The 25,485-nt window shown below is 36.3% G+C and overlaps 1 protein-coding gene across 2 annotated transcripts in view; it reads right to left on the reverse strand.

Moving 5' to 3' along the window:
* WDHD1 (WD repeat and HMG-box DNA binding protein 1) overlaps positions 1-25,485 on the reverse strand; it is an 81,731-nt gene that overhangs the window by 34,316 nt on the left and 21,930 nt on the right. For both annotated transcript variants that reach the window (XM_049706241.1, XM_004279331.3), the window contains exons 12-21: positions 22,673-22,860; positions 20,646-20,830; positions 17,595-17,836; positions 15,329-15,466; positions 13,545-13,701; positions 4,334-4,448; positions 3,335-3,466; positions 1,058-1,281; positions 855-973; positions 608-664 (exon numbers count right to left, since the gene is read on the reverse strand). In XM_049706241.1, coding sequence (XP_049562198.1) covers positions 608-664; positions 855-973; positions 1,058-1,281; positions 3,335-3,466; positions 4,334-4,448; positions 13,545-13,701; positions 15,329-15,466; positions 17,595-17,836; positions 20,646-20,830; positions 22,673-22,860 — 1,557 coding nt within the window. The remainder of the gene's footprint in view (positions 1-607; positions 665-854; positions 974-1,057; positions 1,282-3,334; positions 3,467-4,333; positions 4,449-13,544; positions 13,702-15,328; positions 15,467-17,594; positions 17,837-20,645; positions 20,831-22,672; positions 22,861-25,485) is intronic.

The following is a 25,485-nucleotide window of genomic DNA, read 5'->3' on the forward strand; positions in this document are numbered from 1 at the left end:
TGGGGTCCCAAACCATCCCCCACCACTGACTAGATTACAGCCACCTGTTATATGCTCTTTTAATAATCTGTACACATGTAAAAGTATATTAAAATCAAACATATATATATATGTATACTTTTTTTTTTTTTTTTGCTGTACGCGGGCCTCTCACTGTTGTGGCCTCCCCCGTTGTGGAGCACAGGCTCCGGAGGCGCAGGCTCAGCGGCCATGGCTCACGGGACCAGCCGCTCCGCGGCATGTGGGATCTTCCCGGACCGGGGCACGAACCCGTGTCCCCTGCATCGGCAGGCGGACTCTCAACCACTGCGCCACCAGGGAAGCCCTACATATGTATACTTTTAAAAGCCAGCTGGTACTATAATGTTTATGCAGGGATCAAACATGCATGTCTACTTGACCACTGTAGCCCCCCCCCCAGGCAAATACTAGACACAAAATAGGCATTAATAAGTATTTGTTAAATGACCACTGTTTCACAAACATTTCTGATTAAAAACAACAACAACAAAACAGGCCCTGAAGAGTAAGGTGTATTTGAGTAGATGTATCACTGTAAAGGCTACTTCAAAATCTTCTCGATGTTACAAAATCCAAATTTTCTTACCTGTCTTAATAGCTGGCATATCAGAGGAATTTGCACTTTTGAAAAACGGGTTTTCTCCTACAGAATAATTAAGATAAAACAATACAATGTAAATGGGAAGATAAAGTCATCTTCTGTAATCAACAATCAGACAGGAAAGACGTCTTGAAAAAGTATGGGTATTCAATTTCCCTCAGCCAAGTAAAAGGGGAGAAGTCACACACATGACACATCTCATCTTTCAACTGCCTTAAAGATGTTATCTTACCATGTTTATGTATTTCTGGTTTTTCTTCTATATCATCAGCTTCTCCAGTATCCTCTGAATCTTCTTCAACTTGATTTCTGAGCCTTGGCTGACTCCACTCTGTAGGAGTATTACTGTAACTAAAAGACAATGATATTATTCAATAAAGGGCTATAAAAAGACCAAGTCAATATTCAGGATGGTAAAACTCAAACATTTCTTACCCAGCATTCAACTTTTTTTTGAAATCCTCTTCTTCTTCTTCCTCTTCTTCAGCTTGGGTGGCTGCCGATTCTGCTGCTTTCTCTACAGCCAGTTCACTAAGTCTCTGGGCCAATATTAATCTCCGAGAACGAGAAGCATATTTAATGGCTAAATTCACAGCATTTTGAGTCATTAGATCAGCAAGTTCTACACAACGAAATTCCCGCTCCAGTTTACAAGAAAGCTAAAGGAAAAAAAGGGGGGAAAAAGTCAAATTATGTTGAGTAAAACTTTTTAAAAATAAAAGAATGATACCACTAGTAGAACTGAGAAAAGTCTTCTAGATATTGTATCCCTAATTCTAAGAGGCACATTTTTACACATTTTAACATCTGTCTCTGAAGTTGAGAACCATCTTACAATTGATGGTGAGCCAGTTTAAATGGAAGCATTTCTTTCTGTCTTAGTGACTTAAATAAGTAAAATACTGGTGCATTTCACAATCAACAATGAAATATGACATATCATTTCAAGTTATTGATTGCAAGGAGAGTAAGAGATTTATTTAAAAATTCAAAAATGGTTCTCCTAAATTTGTTTTCCTGCCCATTCCACCACCTGCACTCACAAAACAGGGTAGCAAATTGAAAGAAAGAATAAATTGTAAATGATTTGTTATTACTTTGCCTAGAATTGGCACACAAATGCTACTAAGTGAATGTGGGTGGGCAAATAGATTTACCCATTAGCTTTTTAAGTATGATTGTCTATGATCTCTAACTACCAGAAACAGTTATACAACTTCCAAATTAGCAAACAACCTCCTTTTTCTTGCTCTATTTTTTATACTTACAATATAAAATGAAAAACATTCATTTATCATGACTTTTTCTTTTGGTATGAATTTTGACGACTCAAAGTGAGGCAACTGAAGTACAATGTGAGGAAAACTAATATTTTGAAGACTACTAAAGGTCTCATAATTCACAGAAGTATTACTTTGTTACTTAGACATGTCAAGTCTGATTCATCAGCATAGATGCTTTAGATATTTACCTGCATGTCCTTCTCAAGTTTTCCAGAATCACTTATCTGTAAGCAGTACTTCTCAATCAGGGTAGTACTCTGCCTCAGAGGGCATTTGGAAATGATAGTATGGTTTTCCCAGTAATTAGGTGGAACTATGGGCATTTGCCTGGGGGCAGGAATGCTAAAGAACTAACAGGATGCTACTAGCACCCTGCTGAGGAACACTGCACTCCAGCGGAAAAGCTCCTCTAAGGCTAAATGGTAAATAAATCAAACATGTTTCCTTACATATGTTGTAGAAAATGAAAAGGTTACTAGTTCATGTTGGTGTACAAATGGGACTTTGTGAATGGAACAAAACTTACTCTATAGTAAACTAATTAAATTTCTTTAATACTAAATGCAAGGCAGTGTTGCATAGAGGTGACAGTAGTGAATATCACCTTTTGGAGACAAGTTACAATAAGCTCTGTGGTCTCAGATATCACTTTGCCCTCAGAAGTTTTTTTTCCTCAACTTTAAAATGGAAAGTCTGGGCCATTTACTCTCTTAGGAAATACTGAGGTGCACTATGTATCAGACACCACATCAGTGCCTGGCATACATTAGTGAACAGGACATGGTCACTGCCCTCAAGGTGTTTACAGTCTAGTGCAAGAAGAGCACAGAAGAAATTACATTATACTCCTCCTCATAAGCCAACCTGGAATGAGGACACAAACTTATGAATCTTATGTTTCAAAAAGTTTTTTATCTCTAAAGATAAATGTATGTAAATATCCAGGGGACCAAACCTGGTCACTGGCTACAGACTAACTTTTACCTAAGAGGATAACAAAAGGCAGGCATGTCTAAAAGCCTGATCAAAGTTCTTAAGACTGCTCAGCCTGCAGACCTAAAAGTCTACACTCAAACTTTATTTGCTGCACATAAGAGCAGGAGCTAGGGCCAGTCCTCAAACTTTATTAATAAGCATCTGAATCACCTACAGGGCCTATTAAAACACAGACCAGTCGGCAAAAACAAAACAGGGAGGTAGCACCAGAAGAGTTTATTTCTTCCTATGATCTTAGATACAAGGCAATGTCGTAAATATTTTATCTGCAACGTGAACTGGGAAACAGAACTTTCAAGGGAGAAAAACACCACCAGATACAACTTAGGAATTCTAGGTTGTGGAACCTGGTGCTCATTCACATACCATTAAGAAATTCAACCTAGAGAAAAAAAATTAACTTTTCTTCCCCACTATTACTTATTTTACTCACCGCAAGCATTTTCATTAAAAGTTCCTGCTGTTCTTTTATTGCTTGATTTTTAGTGCTCTCTTCATATTCATAACCATTTTTAGCTAAATAATCAAGGTGGTTGTGAAACATAACTGAACGCCAGTACTGTTCCTGCAAAAGTGGAAAAACTGCTTAGAGCCAACTATCAGCTGAATACCAGGCAAGTGTTAAACATTTATCATATGACACCAGTTTCTGAATAAAATATTTTTTGAAATATTCCTTTCTACAGCTTATTTTACAATTCTAACGTGATATTATGGCTTGACTTTATCTTCTATCCTTAAAAAAAAAAAAGGGAAATACAGTGACCCTTGAACAATATAGCAGGTAGAGGTGCCTACCCTCTGTGTAGTTGAAAATCTGCATATAACTTATAGTCAGCCCTCCATATATATGCGGTTCCTCCATATCTGAGGTTCGGCATCCTCAGATTCAACCAATCTTGCATGGTGCTGTACTGTAGTATTTACTACTGAAAAAAACCCATGTATAAATGGACCCACACCGTTCAAACCCATGTTCTTCAAGGGTCAATTGTATATAGCATTTTAAAGTTTCCTAGCTATCATAGTTGATGCTCAGAGAACTTGGTAAACTAGATTTTTATAAGCTGATTTGTTTCTTGTTTAGAATAACTAACTGCAAGATATTGAATGACTTTTGATGACGCAGGGCTAGGAGTAAGGTGAGGCAAGCCTGGCACCTAAGGGTACAAAATTCATGAAGGCATCGTCCTCTTAGGCACTTGTCCAAGCCCGAGAGTGAGCGCCTTACCCTAGGGAGGCCCTGACAGTCACACCCATTTACCTCTTAGATAAAGTCCCTGGAAGCAGCCCTCCTCCCTCACAGCTACTGCTATTTCTTTAATTATAAAGTAATGAATACTCAACACTGGTCATCAGAATCATTTTAAATGTCTGTGTCACAGGCAGGGTATTATCAAACTCAGAGTGTCAAGGTAAGATTTGTGCGTACCTCCATTTGTCCTTTCTCTGTGGCAGTCTGACAGTAAGGAAGCTTAAAGGGTAATACAGCTACAGCAGGGCGTGGAAGGGTGGGAGGAAATCGGGAACCTTTGCAAGGAATACACCTGTCAGGAAAGAAACAGTCTCACCATAAAAACTTTCCAAAATATCATAAAAACCGCTACATTATAAATTTTCCAAAAGTTAGTAACTTGGAATAATACTATTCCAATAGCTGGCTTAATAATATACAAAAGATTCCTCTTTTAAAAAAATACTTTAGGCCTGATTAAGTATCAAAATTATCCCTCCACGTACTTCAAGGACTTCAAAAATCCCTCCTCACATCAGCTTTATTAAATTAACAATCACTAAAAGTGAAATCAGCTCTTTTCAGATTTTCCTTAGCAAAATGCCCACTTCCAAAATACAGAAATTGTGCCGTAAACACTTGTCATGGGATCCATGTTATAAAACAGATCGCCCTAAGATAAAATGCTGATAAAGCATATTCACTTTCATTCTTCAGTTTGGAAATATTGGTACTGTTGGTACAAAGTGTCATATAAGAGAAAAAGAGGGTGAAATGTCCAATAAGTGTTTATTATTAGATATTGGTGAGAGTGAAGCAGAAAATCCATTATCATTATAAAAAGGTTATACTGTACATCTGCTCTGCTAAATGAAGGGTTGCCTTATGTGGTAATAGTTCCCTTGGCAAGGACTTTTCTGACTAGAATATGTAAGGCACTCATATATGCCCATCAGGATTGAGTACTAATGCAATTTATGAATTAAAAAGTATCCATTCATCAGAGTGATTTATATATGCAGAATACTCTTTTAATGTATTTACTCCAAATTATTTATAAGAAAAACATAATTGTACACTCTAAGTACTATAGATAAATTTTCTAATTTTCATAAAGTCATTTAAAAAACATACACCCTTGTTCAATGCTTACTAACAGCCATCCGGTAATATAGCCTTTTAATCAGGGCTTTAAGTTATGACTTTCTTGAAGGAAAATACTAAGTAGAAATTAGGCCCTTAGGTTTAAAATTTTTTTCATAATTATCTTCTAATATTATCAAATGTCCACTAGAATAGTTAAAAAATAAATAAGTGGCATTACCCAGGAATATTACATAGGCTCCCTTTCTAGTAAGATTTAAATACTCCCTTTCCTTCTTTTTGCGAAAATATAATAAAAACAAACATGTTTTTAGAGTTACAATATTTTTTAACATAAATCCTCATTTCTTTCTACCTCCTCCCCTTTTATGATTTCCCATAAATCAGTGGTTTTCACCACAGAGTATGAGGTGGCAATGTGAATACTGAGCGTTTGAAAAACCTCTTGTAGTAATTCTGTTATGCACCTATTCACAAAACCATTTTAGTCATGAAAAACGGAAGACAGAACATGTGCATTCAGAAAGGACGAGTGCAATTACATATGCATATATGTACATTAACAAAACTAGGAGGAACATTGGGAGTAATCTTAATTGCCTTAACATTCTTTTTTCTATAAAGTGACTTAGACTCTGTTTAAAAACATTTTACAACTCGAATACTTTATTTAGTCATAGTAAGCGATTATCATAAAGAAAAATTGATAAGGATTTTACTAATAGCTTTTTTAAAGCCACATTTACATCAAAGCAGAGCACCAATTCACATTTCTTATCCTTTTCTTAGCTCTAAAGACTTGAAGTAAAATGACCTTTTCTCTGTTAGATATCTCTTTCATGGAAGAAGAGGAAAAAACAAACTCATTTGACTGCTAATTTGATGGGTTCTGCCTACAATGAATGAGTTTCCTGGAAACTGGAAACTGTGGCTAAACCATTTGGAGGAGATAAAATGTGAAAAAATAAACCACAGTTTACTAAGGAGACAAAATTACTTCAATTCCTTTCCAAACAAATCACAAAATTTGTTCTCTTATATTAAAGAGTTGAAAAATATCAAACTGGAGAAAACAGGGGCCAATGTCCAGAATAAGTTTCTAAGAGTTAGTGAGTTTTGCTTGTCGTCTGTGTTGCGTGGGACTCTTTTCAGTGTTCGAGGGGATTTAACTCTTTTAGAGCACTGACTCAGGAGTAGATAATGATTTTGCCAGCCAACTCTTCCAGGCTGCTGTCCCAATTTATCTTCATGTAGCATAGGACATGTAGTCAGTACTTTTAGCAAATGCTTGTTAAATGAACATAACTTGCAAAAAAAAGTCTGTTTTCAAGTGCATTAAATAACTCTTAAGAGTTTTTAAAAACCAAAGAGAATGCCTGATATGAAGTGCTTGCATAAAATATCGTTAAATAAATATGTTCTAATATCAAAAAATAAAGCAGAATAAGGTAAAAAACAAAACTAAACTAAAGAGAAAAGGAACACTGATGTTTGTAGAAAGCAAATTAGATTGTGGCACGAAAATTAGTAAACTCTCAGTTATGTATTAACCAGTGGTGACAATAAAAAAAATCTTCAGAGGAAACCATAAAGACAATTTCTGCTAAACTGAAGTTCATTTCAAACAGAGGTAGGAAATCAGATATGCTACACATCAGTAATTAAAGGCAGGTGTTTTGTACTGATTCAAATGAATTTTTTTAAAATTATTTTTAAAAAAATTATTTTAAATTATTTTTAACAAAATGTATTTCCTCACCAAAAAGAAAGCATAAATACTGCTGAATCTGGGTTAGAAAATGTATTTTAAATGGAAAGATTATAGAAACAGATAATCATTAACCATGAAATACAAGGCCTTAAAGTAGTGACGGTAAGAAAACTACTGTTGTTATTAACAACTGACATTCAATGAACACTCACTAAGGGCCAGGCACTGTTCTAAGTACTCCTACAACACTTCATCTTCACAGTAGTTCTGTGAGATGGGTACTAGCTTCATCCTGGTTTTAGAAATGAGGAAACAGAGGCACAGAGTCTAAATGTCATGGCCAGGGCTACACAGTGAGCATTTCAGCCAGGATACTGCAGCAGGCTCCAGCGCTGGACCATTATGAAATGCTGCCTTTCCAGAGGAGCAAGTGGTTTGCTATCTTTACCACGAACACTGAGAGCAAACGGAAGTGTGAGATTTAAATAAATATAAGAATGAATTTCTTTTTTTTTTTTTCGGTACACGGGCCTCTCACTGTTGTGGCCTCTCCCGGTGCCGAGCACAGGCTCCGGACGCGCAGGCTCAGCGGCCATGGCTCACGGGCCTAGCTGCTCCGCGGCATGTGGGATCTTCCCAGACCGGGGCATGAACCCGTGTCCCCTGCATCAGCAGGCGGACTCTCAACCACTGTGCCACCAGGGAAGCCCAAGAATAAATTTCTTGATAGCAAGGATAATTAAGTCTCATTAAACACAGCAGCAGGCTACTAAAGATGGTTGTACAGTTTTCTTCCCTGGGCTTTCACGGACCTCTCTAACAATAGAAAGGAAATTAACCATCCTCTACGTGTGACTAAATGTAAGCAAAGCTGGTATGAGAAGCGCAGTAGGCCATACTGAGAAATGTAACTTCCTATCTTTGAAAAACATTCTTATTCAAGTTGATTCTTCCAGAATAAAGCCAGGAAAAAATGAAAAACATTCTGATCAATTTATCACAGTATATACAAGTACATATATTTTTCAGCATTATCTTCTCAGTGTTTCAAATGTCAGCTGTATGAGATTCCCCTCAGTAATTCAATTATTCCCCTAGAATAAGCCAGTCCTTAAGGGATAAGTTTATTCTTTCAATCTATTTATCAACTCAACTTCCACTGTTCCTGTATTTCAAGAGAAAATATAGGAACTTTTTTGCTACTAACTAGCTGTGTGATCCCAAGTTACTTAATCTTTTTGGGCCTCAGTTTTCTCACCTGTAAAAATTGGGGAAAAGGACCAGGAGTAAAGGCAGAACACAGGAACTAGACCAAAAGAAACTGGTGGTTCTCATTTTTTTATCCCTGTAGGGCTGCTGAGCTATTGCAAAATGACCATGCATTCACAAGGGCACCATGAACTGTCTGCAGAATGAATAAAAGAGTTTCCACTTTATGTACTAGAATTTTCACATGCATGTACATGATGTAACTTATAATACAAATTTAGGTTCAAATATAATCTTTAGGTCTATAGAAACTTCCTGCTATTACGGATTTTCTCTATCAACTGATACTCACTGTACAAGCTGCTATCATCTGTAGTTCATGAAATGCTTTGACATATAAAAGGACTCTTATGCTTAAAAATGTCAGGAGCCACTGGCCTAGACAATTTCTAAAATCCTTCCAAGTCTAAAAACTGTAATTTAGAGTCCATTATTTTTTTTATCCCATGTTGAAAATTTTTTAAATTAATTAATTTATTTATTTTTGGCTGCATTGGGTCTTCGTTACTGCACGCGGGCTTTCTCTAGTTGTGGTGAGCAGGGGCTACTCTTTGTTGTGGTGCACGGGCTTCCCATTGCGGTGGCTTCTCCTGCTGCAGAGCACGGGCTCTAGGCGTGCAGGCTTCAGTAGTTGTGGCTCACGGGCTTCAGAGCAGAGGCTCAGTAGCTGTGGCACATGGGCTTAGTTGCTCCGTGGCATGTGGGATCTTCCCGGGCCATGGCTTGAACCCATGTCCCCTGCACTGGCAGGCGGATTCTTAACCACTGAGCCACCAGGGAAGTCCTCCCATGTTGAATTTAAGTTAAATGTTACCAGCTGTAATTATCATGTCTTTTAATGAGAGTTAAAACTCTTCACAGATCTTAACTATAAAGCAAGTAAGAAAAAAAAGCCAGCTGTACAAATTATTAGGGGGTGTAAAAATTGAACTTGATAAAATAGTTTTAATATTAAATGAAAAACCAAAATTATTCATTGCAAATGAATAACTTCATGTACTTCCTTAAGATAATAATATTAACAAACAAAATGAATCATCTTACTTGAATAAACATTAGATGGAACAGTAAAAATCCTTCTAGGTTAAAAACTAAACCTCTGATTAAGATAATATGCATTCTTTCATTCAAGTTACTAAAAACTTGATTCCTGGAAACAGACATGTAAAAATATCCCTGAGAACAACCTACACTCTAAGAACTGTTAGAAACAGTTAACTAGGGACTTCCCCGGTGGTGCAGTGGTTAAGAATCTGCCTGCCAATACAGGGGACACGGGTTTAAGCCCTGGTCCTGGAAGATCCCACATGCTGCAGAGCAACTAAGCCCGTGCACCACAACTGCTGAGCCTGTGCTCTAGAGCCCGCGAGCCACAACTACTGAAGCCCGAGTGCCTAGAGCCTGTGTTCTGCAACAAGAGAAGCCACCACAATGAGAAGCCTGTGAAGTGCAACGAAGAGTAGCCCCCGCTTGCCTCAACTAGAGAAAAGCCCGTGTGCAGCAACAGAGACCCAACGCAGCCAAAACTTAATTAGAATTTTTTAAAAGTTTAATAAATTCCTTCTGATACTAAATATGTCAATAATGGACTATCTGGAGACTTTGAAAACATACAGAAATAATAACCAGCAATTCCTCTATGATTTTCTACTAAGCTCAATTTCATATTCTTTAAGAAGACTATGTCTTCTCAAACATCCACACTGCCAACCAATGCCTTCAAAAATACCCTCTATCTTGCTTCAAAATCTGCCACCAAAACAGGAGGCATCAGACAAGAATTCCTGTCACCTTTCATCCACTAAATCTATCTGCATTTGCACCTATCTTCTTCCCTCTCATTACACCTGATAAAATATCTTTAAAAAAATCATATAGGGCTTCCCTGGTGGCGCAATTGTTGAGAGTCCACCTGCCGATGCAGGGGACACAGGTTCGTGCCCTGGTCCGGCAAGATCCCACATGCCGCGGAGCAGCTGGGCCTGTGAGCCATGGCCGCTGAGCCTGCGCGTCCGGAGCCTGTGCTCCGCAACGGGAGACGCCACAACAGTGAGAGGCCCGCGTACCGCAAAAAAAAAAATCATGTATATATACCACATCTTCTTTATCCATTCAGCAGTTGATGGACACTTAGGTTGCTTCCGTAACTTGACAACTGTAAATAACGCTGCTACGAACACGGGGATGCATGAATCTTGTCCACTTAGTGTTTTTGGTTTTCTTCAGATATATACCCAGCAGTGGAATTTCTGGGTCATTTCTGGGTTTATTTTTAGCTTTTTAAGAAACTTCCATACTGTTCTCCACGGTGGCTGTACCAATTTACATTCCCAACAACAGTATATGTGGGTTCCCTTTTCTCCACACCCTTGCCAACATTATATGTGTTCTTTTCCATGGATTATACTTCAAATAGCAAGTACCAGTTTTTCAGAAGGATAAATCCTAAAGACAGATTCACTGGGTCAAAGGGCATATGCATTTCTAATTCTGATAGTCTTGACAAATTGCCTTCCACAGGGATTGTGACCAACTTACACTCCCATCAGCAATACATAAACGTGGTTATTTCCCCACAGCCTCACCAGCTAAGAGTGTTATCAAATTTTCAGATTTTTCTAATTTAATAGGTAAAAAGAGAAATCTCTTTTTAGTTCTCATTTGTGTTTAATCTTACTTCAAGTGACATCAATCATCTTTTCATATATTTGAAAGCCATTTTAATTTCACTTTCTGATTATTGCTTCTTGAAATAGTCTCCACTTATAGTTTCTATGACATTACCCTCTTCAGGCGATTTTTCTCTTAATTGCTTAGTTAATCTTCCTTTTTCTCATTCAAAAGCTTCTACTCCAATAACTGACCTCTAAATGCTGGAATTTCTTTGGGGTTGGACTGATACCTTTTGTCTCTTTCTTCTCATTTATTACTATAACTTTATATACCTTCTATAATCTGATGATTCCCAAATGTATATAACCAGCCAAAATTTCTGAGTTTGAATCATATATTCCAATACCTTCCTTTTTTTTCTTTTTAAACTTAAGCATTTTCTCTTTCTTTTCTTTTTTTAAATTAATTAATTTATTTTTGGTCATTTTGGGTCTTCGTTGCTGCGAGCGGGCTTTTCTCTGGTTGCGGTGAGCGGGGGCTACTCTTTGTTGTGGTGCGCAGGCTTCTCATTGCGGAGGCTTCTCTTGTTGCGGAGCACGGGCTCTAGGTGCGTGGGCTTCAGTAGTTGTGGCATGCAGGCTCAACAGTTGTAGCTGGCGGGCTCTAGAGAGCAGGCTCAGTAGTTGTGGTGCACGGCCTTAGTTGCTCTGTGGCACGTGGGATCTTCCCAGACTAGGGCCCAAACCCATGTCTCCTGCATTGGCAGGTGGATTCTTAACCACTGCTTCACCAGGGAAGCCCCCAATACCTTCTTGATATCTTCCTTTGGATATTGTGCAGGCTTAACACACCCAAGAGAGTATTCATTTTTATCTTCCTTATTTCTATAAATGGTACAACTCTTTATCTAGTAGCTTTAACTAGAAATGTAGGTGTCATTGATTCTTCTCTCATTCCCAACCCCCAAACTACCAGCAAATCCTGTTTCTATCTTGAATCTGCTTCTCTTCATTTCCACTTCCCCACACTAGTTCCAGCCTACTCCGAATGATAGAGTAAGTCCTAATCCTTGTGACAACTAAAAACAATACCCCACATTTCTAAACATCCCCAGAAGAGTGGAAAAACCCCTGGTTGAAAAATTGGTCTCCCTGCTTCCAGTCCTACCCTTGCCAATCCATTTACCACATACATTTTTCTTTTTATAGTATAAATCAGATTATATCATTCCCCTGGATAAAACACTTGAATGACTTCTTGTTATACTTCAAAGAAAATCCAAACTTCTCTATCATGGCCTATAATGCAGCCTATGTCTAACTTACTGATACCAACTTGGATTTATATTCCCTGCTACCTCTTGCTTCTTTGTACTCCAGCCATGTTTACATCCTTTTAATTCCTCAAACACACCAAGTTCTTTCTGAACTCACAGCCTTTGTACATGCTGTTTACTCTTCATGGATTGTTTTTCAATCCATTCTTCCATAACAGACCCCCTTGGCCACCAGGTCTCATTCTAAATACTACCTCCATTAAGAGTCTTCTGTGACTGGGACTTCCCTGGTGGCACAGTGGTTAAGAATCCACCTGCCAATTCAGGGAACACGGGTTCGAGCCCTGGTCCAGGAAGATCTCACATGCTGCGGAGCAACTAAGCCCGTGCACTATAACTACTAAGCCTGCGCTCTAGAGCCCGCAAGCCACAACTACTGAGCCATGTGGCACAGCTACTGAGCCCGCAAGCCTAGAGCCTGTGCACCACAACGAAGTGTAGCCCCCACTTACTACAACTAGAGAAAGCGCGTACGCAGCAACGAAGACCCAATGCAGCCAAAAATAAATAAATAAATACATAAATTTATTTAAAAAAAAAACGAGTCTTCTATGACCATACTATCTAGAAAATGCTCTTCTGTTATTCTTTATCATGGGTCTGCTCAGATTAATGGGTAGTATTTATTCTAATAGTAATTAATATTTAGTTGTTTCTGTTATCTGTCTCCCCAGTCAGACTATAAGCTCCATGAAAGCAGAGACTTCTTTGTTCACCAAGTATCTGTCCAATGTCACTGACAGTCTTTTAGACCAAGAAGATATCTGGTGTCAAAAAAGAGGTAAATACTCAACACAATACTGAATAGAGACTATATGTACTGAGAATTCTACACTTGCAGTCAACTACTAAATTTCTACTAGCCCACTCCCCTATAACAATAATTAAGCTAAAAATCTCAAAAAGCAACTAAATTATATATTCAATTCTAAATCAAAGTTTAAAATAAAAGGCCATAATAAAAGATGAAATGTGATGTTTACCCCAAACTCCCCTCCCTATCTGGCTGAAATAATGCTAGTCACACTAATAAAATTGTTTTCTTTTCTTTTTTTTAGGCCATACAGCTCGGCTTGCGGGATCTCAGTTCTCCCACCAGGGATTAAAACCATGCCCCCTGCAGTGGAAGCGCAGAGTCCTAACCACTAGACCTCCAGGGAATTCCCTTAGTTTCTATTTTGCTCAATAGGTTCCAAGTCAAGCAACTGGTTGAAAACTTCAAAGTGAATGTAAACAAATTCCTAATTTAGTGAATATGGAAAGCAAGTAAATGAGCTAAGGTTAAAGATTTTTAAAATACCTTTAAAGATAAGCATAATAAAGAATTTCAAAGTACTTTTTAAAAAGAGTCAACTAAGCATTTTCTAATAGCCCACCTCAGTTGCTGGGGATTTTCATGGATACCAACCACCCAGTAGTGATCAGATTTTCCTTTGCAGTGTTCTCTTGTGTTACATACAGGAGTCCATGTATGACCAAGTCCTCTGTTAAGCATTCGAACAATGCCTTCTGAATCCACGTAAAATGGGGTACCTATATACCAACAGAAAAACAAATCACTTGGAAACATAGCTACATATTTGTTAAATAACCTTTTTCAAATACACACACCAATCAATCAACTTTCAATTCAAAAGCAAAACAAAAAACAAACAAAAAAACCCAAACCAAAAAAATCCTCCCAAAACCCAAAAGGCAAATAATCCAAGATTATTTCCCATAAAATTTCACTAACCACATAGAGTAAGACCTAACTGAATCAAAGGAAAAAAAAATTGCATGTGATGTGACTAAAATTTATCCAAAAAAAAGAGGAAAAAAAACCCTGATCAATTCAGAGAAAACTACGCCACCTGCTGGAATACAGCAGTTTTTCAAAGCCAATTTCAGTAAAGAAGTTAAAATTGAATCTGAAGTTTCCTTGGTCAAGAGAGACTTGGAAAAATGAGGAGAACCTAATGCAAGGTGATGATGTAGAGAAATCTGTCTTTAGTACTCTTCTTCCTCCCCCCTCTCTCGGCCTTGTCACTGTTCTGTTCCCCAACAGTTCCCCACTGTTCTGCTCCTAGACTTACCTAGGAAACAAGTAAGCATCCCTGTTTCCCACCTACTCTGCTCCCATTTCAGGAAGTACATGGCAAATTCCCTAATTATCCTTTTTTTATCTGCGACTTCACACCCCTCTTACTCTGCAAACAGCAGTTTCCTCAGGGTCTAGATCTGATTGGTAACTGGGAGAAAAAAATAAAGCTATATGAATGGAAGTTATTAATGGTCACATTATTAAAGCATAAGTGACTAATTAATATCCCAATAGAAAACACATCCAGAAATGGTTGGGTTTTTTTAAAGACAAACTGGAGTTTCCAATGATGTAATTAAAGGGCATGAATCTCCAATAATAGAAATATTTAAGCCAGAAGACAGGGTTAACAAGTGCCTTAAAATAAGGTACTCCTCAGTGTCCTTCAAATCATCTGTCATAACCCACTGTTAAGTGAGTCTACAACAGCACACTGTTCAACAGAAATATCATGTGGGCCACAAATGTAATTTTTAATTTCCTCCTGCCACATGACAAAAGGGGAAAAAAAAGTGAAGTTAATAATATATTTTATTAAATCGAATATATCCAAAATATTATCATTTTAACATGTAATCAATATAAAAGAATTATTGAAAATTTTTACATTTTTTTAATTTCATACTAAGCCTTCAAAACTTGGAGAGTATTTTATAGTTATAGCACATCTCAACTCAAATTAGCCACTTTTCAAGTGCTCTATATATAGCCACATGTGGTTAGTGGTTACTATAGTGGAAATCAGTAGAAAATTCCTGATTTTCACGTAGAATCCGCTAAAAAAGCCAAAACTTGAACACTGATTTGTATCTCCTTTTTGCTAGCTAATAAACTTTCAGAAAAATTTATTTCCCTCTTTGTAAGTTTTCTAATCAGAATTCTGATGAAGAGATCTTGTACATAAAACAGTGGCTACCTCGCCTGGAAATTCCAGTTTCCAGCTCTGCCAATATATTAAAATAAATAAATTTAAACATAAAATATAGACAATTTATCTTTAAGCAAATTAATTAGGAATAAATATTGAAGCAATTTTCTTCTTGAGAAATGACTTTAATATAAATGAATTTATCTTGCCTTCAGCTGAAAAGCCAAGCCATACAAGGTAGGATTTCCTTGTAAGAGGAAGAGGATCACCATGTAAAATTTGTTTTTTCTTTTTGCCCAGCTCCAGCAGTTGAACTCCAAGGCACTGATCCCCATCAAATCCTGTACCTAGTGAGAAAATGTAAATATAAATCAGGTATCAAAGGTTTTTTAGCTATGATGTAGTTTAAATTATTTTCTCTGAATTGAATTTTATTTTGTGATAAATTCCTAAATCAGCAGTACTTTTTATAGATAATCCACTTACCTGAGGCACCATTCAGGGATTAGAAGCAGAATAGTATGTTACGTGGACTATTTATATAAAGTGTTTATAAGTGGTAATTCATTCACTCAAGACGTATTTAAAGAGAGCTTACTTTGTACCAGGTACTGAGGCTACAATGGTAAACAAGACAAAGTCAGCGTTCTCATGAAACTCATATTCAGGTAGGAGAGGAAAAACTAATATAAAAAGAAAGAAAATACTAAGTGTCATGATCAAAGATGAAAATACTAATGTGATACAGAGTGTCAGACTGAGTGGCTACTTTAGATTGGACAGACAAAAGTGGCCTTTTGAGAAAGTGAAATTTAAACCGAGATATGATTTGCAAGTTGGAGTCAGCCATCCAAATGATAGGGGGAGGGGCACTACAGTAGACAGGGAAAAGCTAATGAAAAGGGCCTAAGTTGAGAACAAGCTTGGTGAGTTTGAAGAACACAAAGAAGCCAGTAGGGCCAGAACCAGTAACAAGAAAAAAAGTGGTAAGAGATGAGGCTGAAGAGGCAGGCAAAGGTCAGATCATGTAGGACCTTGCCACCTGGGATAACAAGTTTGATTTTTATTCTAAAGCAATAGGAAGACATCAGAGGATTCTGAGCAGAAGAGGGAAGTGATTGGATTTGTTTTTAAGAAATCACCTACGTTGCCATGTGGAGAATGGATTGTGGCAGGCAAGAATTGAAGCTGAAAAGCTAGTTAGGAGGTTATTCCAACAGTCCAAGAGATGATGTCTGGGTTGCACTGGGGTTTTAGTGGAGATAAAAAGAGACAGATGTGCAATGCGTTGTGTGAACTGACGTGATAATGACTTTGCTGACAAAGTCAGAAATGTGGGGATGTGAGGGAAAGAAAGGATAACCCTTAACATTTCTGGCTTGAGTAGCTAGATTGATAGTATGCCGTTTACTGAAATGGAAAAACTAAGAAGCAAGTTTGGAGGGAAAAAGAAAGCCCAGAGGCTTTATTGTGACCAAGTTAAGTATGAGATAAATATCAAAACTCTACATAGAGATTTCAAGTCAGCAATTGGATATGTAAGTCTGGAGACACAAGGAGCGGGTAGGGCTGGTGATATTAATTTAGAAGTCATGAACATATAGATGTATTAAAGCCATGGGTGTTAATGAGATATCCCAAAGTAGTTTCTCAAACTGCATTTTTTGACCTTTGAGTCATGAAATCAATCCAGAGTTACAACCAGAATTTAAAGAAAAATGAAATCAAAGAGTAAATATTGTCCATGAGACTTTCATTCTAGTTATATCTGCAGGTATGTACAGAACAGCAACATAGAATATATTTCTCACTAGGGCTAAGCAGTCGAAAGACTAATAGCTCCTGACCTAGTGAAAGGAAGAGAAGGGGGCTGTGACTGCGCCCTGGAGTACTCCAGCTAAGAGGGGGGCACAGGAATAGGAGCCAGCAAAGGAGCTGAAAGAGTTATCAGCTCCTAAGGAAAAAAAAATGGGCAAGTGACATCACAGAAGCCAAGAGAAGAAAGTATTTCTGGTGGAATTATTTAAATAAATAAGCATAAAAAGATCATCGCTAACCTTAATAAAACCAGCCTTAGCACAGCGATGGGGACTGAGGACAGAATATGAAGTGAGGAAAAGGAGGCAACAACTTTTTAAGTCACATTCAAAGTTGCTTTGGTACTTCACACAAGGAGTTAGTTTATTTTTTGAGGCATTTAAACTCTGATAATTCTTATAAGATATAGACATGGAAGCAATTAACCAAACTCTACCTTAGAATGCTTTCTATAGTACAGTTTTTCTATAAATAAAATGTTTTCATTTTCATTGCTATTAGTGAATACAACAAAATTCTGTACAAAGATTATACTGATTCAAATACTAAAATAAATGCAAAAGGAGATACAATCCAAAACAGAGAGAAAAAAAGCTTAAGTAATTTCCATTTTACTTCAGGTCATGGTAAAACTATAAAATAGCAGAAAAAATCTACCTCTGTGATAAACAATGACAAGCTGTTCTCCATGTCCTGCCACTGACACAACAGGCCCAGGGAGACAGAAGACCTCTTTCTGAACACCTCCAATGGTAAACAAGCGAAGGAGCAAGGCGCTAGTGGCAGCAGCAGCCCATCCCTGACCAAGACATATGGCTTCAATATTTTCATTCTGAGGCATGTCTACTATCCACTCTTTGCTTGAATCCCATGAACTAAAGTGCAGGCAATGAAGCTTGCTAAAAATTAAAACAAGACAGAAACAATCAAACTTTCACATTTGATATTTTATACATATATATAACTAATCATTACACCCAGTAACAATCAAATAGTTTATTTTTCTATTACACACAAATAATACAAAAATGGCTTTAAGAAAGTAATTATGAAATATCCTTAAAATGAACTATGTTAAAACCATTAATAGTCATGTTACTGAAGAATATTTAAAGATACAGGAAAATGCTCACAATATATTGTTAAATGAAAAAAAGCAGGATAAAATCAGCAGAGTGTGATCCTAGGCTGCAAATACACACAAAAATCACAACCAAATTTTTAAAAAGGAAGGAAGCATCAAAATGTTAGGCAAGAGTCCTCTCTTTGCAAAAAAGAAAATTCAATATGGGAGAACAAAGAGAAAAAGAAAAAAAAAATCATAATCCCACCAGCAAGATTACCAACCACTGCTAACAATCTGATTTGTGTTTCCAGTCTTTTTTCTTTGCATATTTACATACATGCAAGTTATTATGAAACTTAAGCTTCAAAACGTAGATACCATAGTATTTAGAATCAGAGGCAGTACTGACTTCCTAAACAGTAATTTAAAATTCAAATTTAAAATAAAGAGAGATGAGGGACTTCCTTGGTGGTCCAATAGGTAAGACTCTGCGCTCCCAAAGCAGGGGGCTTGGGTTCCACCCCTGGTTAGGTAACTAGATCCGGCATGCATGCCACAACTAAGAAGTCCACGTGCTGCAACTAAAAGATCCCGCATGCTGCAACGAAGACCCAGTGCAGCCAAAATAAATAAATAAATAAAAATAAAATAAAGGGGGATGGGAATTCCCTAGCGGTCCAGTGGTTAAGATTCCACGTTTTCACTACTGAGGATGCGGGTCAATCCCTGGTCAGGGAACTAAGATCCCCCAAGCCACGCAGCTCAGCCGGAAAAAAAAAGGGGTGGGGGGGGTGGACCTAGACATTATCATGTTAATTGAAGTAAATCAGAAAGAGAAAGACAAATATCATATGATATCACTTATATGTGGAATCTAAAATACAACACAAATGAACATATCCAAGAAAAAGAAACAGACTCACAGACATAGAGAACGGACTTGTGGTTGCCAAGCGGGAGGGTGGGTGGGGGAGGGAAGGATTGGGAGTTTGGGATTAACAGATGCAAACTAGAATATACAGGATGGATAAACAACAAGGTCCTACTGTATAGCAGAAGAACCTATATTCAATATCCAGTGATAAACCATAATGGAAAAGAATATGAAAAAGAATATATATAACTGAATTATTTAGCTGTACAGCAGTAATTAACATAATATTGTAAATCAACTACACTTCAATAAAATATTTAAAAAATAAAATAAAATAAATAAAAGGATAACATTGTATATGACTCTGAAATAATATATCTAGGAAAACAAAGAGAAGAACAATGATCAATCAGGAAACCATAACAATCTTAACAATCTGAAATCAAAATTGCACATGGAGCCAAGGGGGAAGGGGGATGTGAGGGGATGGATTTGGAGTCTGGGGTTAGTAGATGCAAACTATTATACACAGAATTGGATAAACACTGAGGTCCAACTGTATAGCACAGGAAACTATATTCAATATCCTGTGATAAACCATAATGGAAAAGAATATAAAGAAGAATGTATACATATGTATAGCTAAATCACTTTGCTATACAGCAGAAACTAACATAACATTGTAAAAAAACTATACTTCAATTTAAAAAAATTGCCATGGAAATAAATGTTCTAATTATGTAAGATATTCTGAGTTAGAGACACTGAGTCAACAGCGATTATTTTAGTAAACTGATTTAATTCAATAATAAAGTATTGAGTTGATTTTACAATGTGTAAATTAGGAAACCAATTAAAATATTAAAATGACCCAATTTGGTGTTTCTCAGGCTTTAATGCATACTCTATCACCTGAGGATCTTGTTAAAATGCAGATTCTGACTCAGAAGGTCTGGGTTTGGGTTTGTGATTCTGTGTTTTCAACATGCTCCCACGTGACCCACGCCCCTAGTCTGTGGACCATAATTTGAGCAGCGAGGAACTAATATATCCAGTCAGAAGGATTTTCATTTCAAATCACCTGGGAGTTAGTAAAAATCTATGATCAAGTGTACAAGCACTATGATCAGCTGAAAAAATTAACAGGGCAAACTGGCTGAAATAACAAAGCTGAATAAAATATTTTTTCTTTTTTAAAAAAAATACAGATTCTGCATCCACTGCTTTTCCATCATAATTTTCTTGTCTCTATATCTACCTACCTACCTAGCAACCAACCAATATATCTAAGTTAAACGTTTTCAAGTTAAAAAGTCAAAATGACAAATAGTACTAACATTTTTAGTGTGTTTTTCCTTTTTTTTTTTTTAAAGAGAAGCTTCAAATCTAATCTATAGTGACAAAACCCACATCAGTAGTTGTCCAAGGCTGGGATTAGATTAACTGTTAATTGTTAACAGTAGTTATATCTGAGAGTAGAATTCTGGGGGGAATTTTCATTTTCTAAAAATTCTATACTACTTAAACTTGCTTGTTTACAATTAATCCGTTTATTACTCTTATGTAAGAAGGGGACAAATAAGCAAAAACAGACATATGTTCTGAGGTATTACGGGTGTGCTATTTGTACTAAACTCTTCCTTCTGAAATTCCATACTATAAAAGACATAATTTTGTTTTTTGTCTTACAAACTTTTTGTACTGAATTTCAACATTTTAGTACAACAGTTCAACAGTAACAAATTCTTCCTAATAATCTTGAATTTACCTTGCTAGTTCATCAGTGCTTTCACATGCCAACAAAACAGCTTCATGGGAAAGATCCGCTACTGTATAATTCAAAGTGTTTGCTAAGTGTGTTGCATGGTGTATGGAGGTATCATGGAACTCCACATCTATGGCATTGTCTTGCTCATCATTATAGCAGCGAATAATTCCAATAGAGTTCCACACCTACAAACATGTAAGGTTAAATACAAGTCTGAGAAAGAGTAAAGTTCTTAGAATCAACAGACTAAAATAGTACAAATTAACAAATAATGTAGTCTGTATCAGGGATTAAGTTATGGGAGCAACCACGGCTTACTTACCTCTAAATAGTTTCAGGTAACAGTAGTAACATCGGAGCAACAATTACTAATTATTCTCTTCCTCATGAGAAGAAGGTACATATATACTTATTTATTAGCAAATGGAATATTTTACCTAATATTTAAAAAAATTATATTACTGTCATAAAAAAATACTTTACAATTCACCTTTGGACAACTGAACCATTAAATTCATCAAACAAAACATTTCAAAAATGTATTTACTTACAAATATGACTGCATATTTCTTTTGGTCCACTAACTGGTTTATAGTTATGGCATAAATATATACATTTTAAGGCAGCATAGGACTTCCCTCGTGGCTCAGTGGTTAAGAATCCGCCTGCCAATGCAGGGGACACGGGTTCGATCCCTGGTCTGGGAAGATCCCACGTGCCATGGAGCAACTAAGCCCGTGTGCCACAACTACTGAGCCTGCATTCTAGAGCCTGCAAGCCACAACTATTGAGCCCACGTGCCACAACTACTGAAGCCCATGAGCCCTAAAGCCTGTGCACTGCAACTACTGAAGCCCACATGCTCTAGGGCTCATGTGCTGCAACTACTGAGCCCGCATGCCTAGAGCCTGTGCTCTGCAACAAGAGAAGCCACCGCAGTGAGAAGCCCGTGCATTGCAACAAAAGAGTAGCCCCCGCTCGCTGCATCTAGAGAAAGCCTGCTCGCAGCAGCGAAGACCTGTGTTGACAGCCAAAACTAAATAAAAATAATTAAACACACACACACACACACAAAACAGGAATTAAAAAAAAAAAGGCAGCATAAATTGATACCATTTGGAAAACTTGTCTTCCACTCATGTACACTACAGGCTCACACTACGCAGGGTAGGCCCTAGTGTTTCCTTTCCCTTACCACAAATACAACTATAAAGTATTTGACAATATTAGAAAAATTAAGATCTATTACTTGAAGATGATTACTGATGGCAATAAAAAGGTTGTTTTTTTTTTTTTAATAAAACATCACCTTTAATATTTATCTACAAATTTATGCCAGGACCATACAATTTAAGAAGGACAACTGTCAAAGTCCTCAGTGGAAAACCTCAAATAATCAACAAATAAAAATATTAAACTTTTTTAGCTCTCAAACTTAAGACAAAAAGTTAATATAGTCATTCATCCATAAATATATATTGAATGCCTATTGTGCCATACCTTGTTCTAAGTGCTATCAGTAAACAAAATAGAAAAATCTCTGTGCTTCTGGAGAATATATTCCATTGGCATGGGGAAAAGGGGCAGATAGCTTTTTTTTCATAGCACTTATCACCTTCTAATAGTATACCATACCAGTAGTTGCTTTCTAAAAAACACCTTCTAACTAGTGTGCTGGAATCAGTACAATCTCCTATATAAAAACTAATATGAGAAGTAAAGTTTGGAAGTATAGCCAAGAGGTACTACAAGATATACAGTCACATTTATTATGTTCATTATATGTCATTTTGCAAAGCAGAATTTTATTTAACACAACATTCAATAATAAGGTTGAAATAAGATTAAAACTGTGAGTTAACCATAAAATAAATCAAGCACAAAATTATAATCAATCAAAGTGTTCCAGGCCAGTTAACCAAGGTTTTTAACAAATATTTTTACCACACAAAATTAACTACAGTGAGATAAAATGCTTAAAAGTGAGATAAAACTATTTTAAAGTTACATGTAGATGAAAGGCTTACCATGAATCTGTGAGTGAGATGCAAGGGTGTAGAACCTGACTGGAATGGCTTTTGCCGGGGCGTTGGCATAGGACCATCATAAAATGGCCTTTGGGATGTTACAACTGGTAGATTGTGAATGCTGCCTGCCTGATCATCCTCCTCCTCTTCTTTGAGAAAACCAGAACCAGTTTTTATCATTGTAACATCTAGAAAACAAAGGATTATAATTAGAGAATCATAAATACCTATTACCTTGAAAAAGAAAAGCATTACGAAATCTAATAACCTTGTCCATTCATATTTAGTAATACTAACATTTTAATACTATTTGCCTCTTTCACTGTGTTAACATCTGCAGTGATCATTCAAAAGCAATGGAGGGTAAAACTGCTGGTACCTTAGCATGAATCAAAGCAGTGGCACCAATCTGTATTAGTAGTCAGTATATTGTTAATCAATTGCAGTAAAAATAGTAAAAATATTAATTTTATTAAATCTTGATCTTTGCATAGATTTTTAAAAAATGTTCTCTGTGTTAAAATGGTAAGTGTGCATAAAGAATTGTGATGGGGGATTTCCCTGGTGGTCGAGTGGTTAAGACTCTGTGCTTCCAATGCAGGGGTTGTAGGTTTGATCCCTGGTCAGGGAACTAGATCCCACATGCTGTGCAGCACGGTCAAAAAATTTTTAAAAAAAACATGCTGTGTAGTGTGGCCAAAAAATTAAAAAAAAAAAAAAAAAGAACTGTGATGGTTGTCTCAAAAAAAAAAAGCAATTCTGCAGTTGAGTTGTAAGCTGAACTAGCTAATTTTTTCATGTAACACCATTTTTATTGGAAATACCAGATAAACTATGGTTTATCAAGTATGTGGCAAACATTTGCTTAAAAATGAAGTGAGCTGGTCATTTAAGAAAAATAACTGACAGAATTTGTGGTCAATGATAAAACTGGAGCTTTCAAGTGAAAATCAGAATAGTGAAAAACGTGTATCTGCCACCATGAGCTTGACTGCTTTGTAATATTTAAAAACTTCTGATGAGATTGGCGATGATACTAACAAATATTATTCTGGATAACGTGGCAATATTAGGAAGGTCTGCAAAGCTCAGGAAACAGTATTTTCCAAATTAACAATGCATATGTGAAAAAATCAAACATGGTAAAAGATCCATTCAAGTTAGACCAATGGATTTTAATGTAATAATAGAGTTGAAAAGTTCACCGAAAAGTTTTCAGATTCCACATTGCAAGTAATCTTTAAGAAATTACCATTTGTTGCGTTTTGGTGCAACATCGAAGAAGAATAGCCACAATTCTTTCAATAGGCTATTAAAATACTTCTCTTTTTTCAAACTACATATTGTGTGAGGCTAAATTTTTTTCACATACTTCAAACAAAAACAAATATATGGCAGTAGACTGAATCCTGAAGCACATGAAAGAATCCAGCTGTCTTCTATGCTAAGATCTGCAAAATGGTAAAATAATATCATTTTTCTAGAGTTGTTTTATTTTCATAAAAAATGTTATTTTCATATAATGAGTTTATTAATGTTACTTTAAAATGAATATTTTTAAAATTTCTCAGTTTTAATTTCTAACATAGTAAATAACAATAAATATAACTCCACAAACAATTTTCTTTGGGGTCCTCAAAAAATTTTAGGAATGTAATGAGCTCCTGAAACCAAACATTTGAAGAGTGCTATCCTATAAACCCTATATGCTTTAAATGCAGCACAACTTACCACTGTACACTGGCATTTCACTTGGTAATGTTCAAATGTGTTAATTTTAGCATATAAGTTGTAACAGTCACTTTATTTAAAGGTTTTTCATTACAATCCCAGTATCTTTAACAGATACCAAACTATTCAGGTTACCTATTTCTTTTTGTTTAAAAATTTTTAATATTTATTTATTTATTTAATTGGCTGCACCGGGTCTTAGTTGCCACGTGTGGGAGCCTTAGTTGCAGCACGCAGGATCTTTTAGTTGAGGCCAGGTTACCTATTTCTTGAGTTAGCTTGGTAGTTTGTGTCTTTCAAAGAATTTATCTATTTTATCTAAGTTGTTGAATTTATGGACACAAAGTTGTTCATAATATTCACCTATTAAACTTTTGTTATTAATAGCAGTGCTATCTTACAGAAATATAATGTGAGTTACATATGTAACTTAAAATTTTCTAGTAGCCATAAATAGTAAAAAGAAACAGGTGTAATTAATTGTAATAATATACTGCATTTAAAATATAATTTCAACATGTACTCAATGTAAAAAACGACCAAGATATTTTACATTCTCTTTTTTGTACTGTCTTCAAAATCTGGTTGCATTTTATACTTAAAACACACCTCAATTTGAACTAGCCACATTTTAAGTGCTCAAAAGCCATAAGTGGCTAGTGGCTATCATATTGGATAGTGAAGGTCTATGGGATACATGGTGATGATACCCCTTTCATTTCTTATATTAGTCATTTGTGTCTTTCTTTCTTGATCAATCAGGATAGAGATTTATCAGTTCTATTGATCTTTTCAAAGAATAAGCTTTCGGTTTGACTGACTTTTCTATAGCTTTTGGTTGTCAATTTCATTGAATTCTGTTCTTTATCATTTCCTTCCTTTTGCTCGCTTGGCGTTTAATTTCCTCTTCTTCTAGTTTGCTAAAGCAGAAGCTTAGATCATTGTTTTGAAACCTTTTTCAACATACGTATTTAATGCTATAGCTACATTCTACCAATCCAGTACTGACTTTAAATAATAGTTTTAATAAAAAATTGAAAATATTGATCAGTAAGATGGATCATCACATTCACAAAGTCAAT

Source organism: Orcinus orca, chromosome 2, assembly GCF_937001465.1.
Source record: "Orcinus orca chromosome 2, mOrcOrc1.1, whole genome shotgun sequence".
NCBI lineage: Eukaryota > Metazoa > Chordata > Mammalia > Artiodactyla > Delphinidae > Orcinus > Orcinus orca.